The sequence below is a fragment of the Tupaia chinensis genome, unplaced genomic scaffold (genome assembly GCF_000334495.1).
Source record: "Tupaia chinensis unplaced genomic scaffold, TupChi_1.0 Scaffold000178_1, whole genome shotgun sequence".
Lineage (NCBI taxonomy): Eukaryota > Metazoa > Chordata > Mammalia > Scandentia > Tupaiidae > Tupaia > Tupaia belangeri.
In genome coordinates this window covers 1,937,499-1,941,634 of record NW_006159653.1, presented here as the reverse complement: position 1 = coordinate 1,941,634, position 4,136 = coordinate 1,937,499, and the positions used below count along the sequence as shown (strand labels likewise).

At 66.5% G+C, this 4,136-nt stretch overlaps 1 protein-coding gene across 1 annotated transcript in view; it reads left to right on the top strand.

Annotated features, from left to right (window-relative positions):
- The window catches only part of PKD1 (polycystin 1, transient receptor potential channel interacting), a 42,931-nt gene that overhangs the window by 5,602 nt on the left and 33,193 nt on the right, over positions 1-4,136 (top strand). The window contains 5 exon segments of the mRNA XM_027771007.1: positions 1-511; positions 1,200-1,331; positions 1,477-1,652; positions 1,815-1,948; positions 2,311-4,126. The exon segment at positions 1-511 is cut by the window's left edge and continues 27 nt beyond it. Coding sequence (XP_027626808.1) covers positions 1-511; positions 1,200-1,331; positions 1,477-1,652; positions 1,815-1,948; positions 2,311-4,126 — 2,769 coding nt within the window.

The window sequence follows — 4,136 nt, the reverse complement described above, 5'->3', positions numbered from 1 at the left end:
GCTGGGCCTGAGGCCCAACCCTGGGCTGCAGCGTCCTGGGCGCTATGAGGTCCGTGCCGTGGTGAGCAATGGCGTGTCTAGGCACAACCTCTCGTGCGGCTTCGACGTCGTCGTGCCGGTGGCCGGGCTGCGGGTCATCCACCCTGTACCCCATGATGGCCACCTGTATGTGCCAACCAACGGCTCGGCCCTGGTACTGCGGGTGGACGCCAGTGCCGGTGTCACGGCCACTGCACGCTGGCCTGGGGGCAACACCAGCGCGCCTTTTGAGGCTTCTTGCCCAGCCCTGGTGGCCACTCTCGCCCCTGGCTGCACCCAAGAGACCAACAACACCTTGTTCTCAGTGCTGGTGCTGCCTGGGCTCCAGGAGGGGGAGCACGTGGTGGAGGTGGTGGCGGAGAACAGCGCCAGCCAGGCCAACCTCAGCCTGCGCCTGACGGCCGAGGAGCCCATCCATGGCCTCCGTGCCACACCTGACCCCCAGGCCCGTGTGCTGCAGGGTGTGCTGGTGGTGAGTGGTCATAGGGCCTGACCCTGGTGGGGTGCTGCCCAGGAGTGAGGCCTGTCCCTTGCTAGGAATTAGCACGGGGCTAGCTGCTTGGTTTCTGGCAGGTCCTTCCGGGCTCTGCAGGGCGCTCGCGGAGCTGCTGTCGCTGTCACAGCTGAAGCGGCGCCCCGCCAGCGCTCCTTCCCCTCCTGTGGTACATGGCATCCACGCTGAGCTCCTCGCCCCCGAGTCCGAGGTCCAAGCCCCACTGTGTTCCTGCCTGCAGGACCAGCCCAGAGCTGTGCCCCTTCTGTTCACACGGCTGAGGCTACAGGCCTGCTGAGGCGCACCTCTTCCTGAGCTTGGCCAGGGCCCTGGGAGGGCTCGGGATGGGGCTGGCTGGAACTAGGCCCGTCCTACAGATGCAGACTGAGGTGGGATGGGGGCCACACGCCGGAGGTTAGGGAGCTAGGGCTGGACCTGGGTGGTCAGTGCCCAGGCCCAAGTTCTGCCCCAACCGTGTGGCCTTCCCTACCTGGTCTCTGACAGCTGCAGCTCAGCCCGCAGGCCCATCTGTCCCCTCTGTACCAGCTGTGGGGAGGTGGCAGACAGGCTGAGGGAAGAGCTGCTTCTCTGTGGTCTTGGGGCCGGGGCTGGAGCAGGAGCAGGGGGCAGGGGCGTGGCCCGGGTCAGTGCCTCGTCCGTCCTGCAGAGGTACAGCCCCGTGGTGGAGGCCGGCTCGGATGTGGTGTTCCGGTGGACCATCGACGACAAGCAGTCCCTGACCTTCCACAACGTCGTCTTCAACGTCATCTACCAGAGCGCTGCCGTCTTCAAGCTCTCGGTAGGTGGGCGGGCAGGCGGCGCGCACTTCCCCCTCGGGTCTGCTGTGCCCTCCCGAGGACCCCGCTGCGCCAGTGCCGGGGCTCGGGGTCTCGCTCACCTGGCGTCCCGCCGCTGCTGGCGTGCCCACTGCACTGGCTCCACAGCTGACGGCCTCCAACCACGTGAGCGATGTCACCGTGGACTACAATGTCACCGTGGAGCGGATGAATAGGATGCGGGACCTGCGCGTATCTGCGGTGCCGGCCGTGGCGCCCCCGAACACCACGCTGCTGCTGACGGCCGGCGTGCTGGTGGACACGGCTGTGGAAGTGGCCTTCCTGTGAGTGTCCTGGGGCACACAGGGCCCCATGAGATCACAGGGAGGTGGCGGGTGTCCCCGATAAGGTGGGGCCGAGTGGTACCTGGAACAGAGGTGTCTGGGAGCGATGGCCAGGCAAAGCCCACCTGTCCTGGCTGCTCATCGCCTACCCTGTCCTGTCAGGTGGACCTTCGGGGATGGGGAGCAGATACTCGCCCAGTTCAAGCCTCCCTACAACGAGTCCTTCCAGGCCCCGGACCCCTCAGTGGCCCAAGTGCTGGTGGGACACAACGCCACACACACCTATGCCGCCCCAGGTGAGGGTGGGCACTGCCTGCTGGCCCTGTTTGGCTAGTCCCTCCCCGGGGACCACCTACCCAGCAACCCCTAGGAGGTAACCCTCAGAACAAAGCCTCACGGCCAGGTTAGGGGGAAAAGGAGTCTCGGGAGTGAGCACGCCTTGACCCGGCTCTGCTCTCATCGGTGCGGAGGGAGGCAGGCCCACGCCCCAGCCTGCTGCATGTGGTGCAGGTGGCGTTCTGCCCCGCCTTGGGCTCCACGGGGTGGCCCGGCCTCACCCTCTGCTGCGCGTGCTCCGCCCACCCACAGCAGGCTGAGGAGTGTGTGCTGGGTGGCCCTTGTGCAGTGCGAGTTAGCGAGGTGGCGACTGTCCCCGCAGGTGACTACAGCCTGGGCCTGCTTGTGTACACCACCTTCGAGAACCTCACGCGGCAGGTGCTGGTGAGCGTACGCCGTGCCCTGCCTGCCTTGGCTGTGAGGGTGAGTGGTGGCGTACTGGTGGCCGGGCGGCCTATCACCTTCTCTCCACACCCGCTGCCTTCGCCTAGCAGCGTCCTGTACACGTGGGACTTTGGGGACCTGTCCCCTGTGCTGACACAGAGCCAGCCGGCAGTGAACCACACCTACAGTTCAAGCGGCACCTACCACATCCGCCTGGAGGCCACCAACGTGGTGAGCAGCGTGGTGGCCTGCACTGACGTCCACATCTCCCAGCAGCTCCGGGGCCTGCGTGTGCACCTGAGCCCCATGGTGGAGCAGGGGGCCCCCGTGGTGGTCAGCGCCACCGTGGAGACAGGTGACAACATCACGTGGACCTTCGACATGGGGGATGGCACCGTGCTCGTAGGCCCTGAGGCCACAGTGGAGCATGTGTACCTGCGTGCACAGAACTACACGGTAGCTGTGGACGCGGCCAGCCCTGCGGGCCACCTGGCCCAGAGCCTGCACGTGCAGGTCTTTGTCCTGGAGGTTCTCCATATTGAGCCCTCAGCCTGTGTCCCCATGCAGCCTGCTGTTCAGCTGACAGCCCACGTCACTGGGGACCCTGCCCACTACCTCTTTGACTGGACCTTTGGGGACGGCTCCACCAACACGACTGTCTGGGGGCGCCCGACGGTGACACACAACCTGACACGGAGTGGCACCTTCCCCCTGGCGCTGGTGCTGTCCAGCCGCGTGAGCAAAGCCCACTACTTCACCACCATCTGCGTGGAGCCCGAGGTGGCCAATGTCACCCTGCGGCCTGAGAGGCAGTGCGTGCGGCTCGGGGACGAGGCTCAGCTGGTGGCATACGCCTGGCCCCCGTTTCCCTACCGCTACGTCTGGGACTTTGGCACAGAGGATGCTGCCTCTCCCCTGGTTGGGGGTCCTGAGGCTACGTTTACCTACCGAGACCCAGGCTCCTACCTGGTGACAGTCACCACATTCAACAATGTCTCTGCTGCCAACAGCTCGGCCCTCGTGGAGGTCCAGGAGCCCGTGGTGCTCACTGGCGTCAGGGTCAACAGCTCTCATGCCCTCGAGCTGCAGCACCCCTACCTGTTCTCTGCTACTGGCCGCGGGCACCCCGCCGCCTACCTGTGGGATCTGGGGGACGGCACACAGCTCGAGGGCCCTGAGGTCACCCACAGCTACAACGGCACTGGCACCTTCCCTGTCAGGGTGCTGGGCTGGAACCAGGTGAGCCGTGCAGAGGCCTGGCTCAACGTCACGGTGAAGCGACGTGTGCAGGGCCTGCGGGTCAACGCCAGCCGCACGGTGGTGCCCCTGAACGGCAGCGTGAGCTTCAGCTCCTCACTGCAGGCGGGCAGCGATGTGCGCTATTCCTGGGTGCTCTGTGACCGCTGCACGCCCATCCCCGGGGGCCCCACCATCTCCTACACCTTCCGCTCGGTGGGCACCTTCGCCATCAGCGTCACGGCCGAGAACGAGGTGGGCGCCGCCCAGGACAGCATCTTCATCTACGTCCTGGGGCCCATAGAGGGGCTGCGGGTGGCGGGTGGTGGCGGCAGCTGCTGTTTCCGCGCCAACCACACGCTGCAGCTGCAGGCGATGGTCACAGACGGCACCAACATCTCCTACAGCTGGGTGGCCCGGCGGCCCGGCGGCCCGGCCCTCACCGGCAGCGGCAGGGGCTTTTCGCTCACTGCCGTGGAGGCCGGCACCTACCACGTGCAGCTGCGGGCTACCAACATGCTCAGCCGC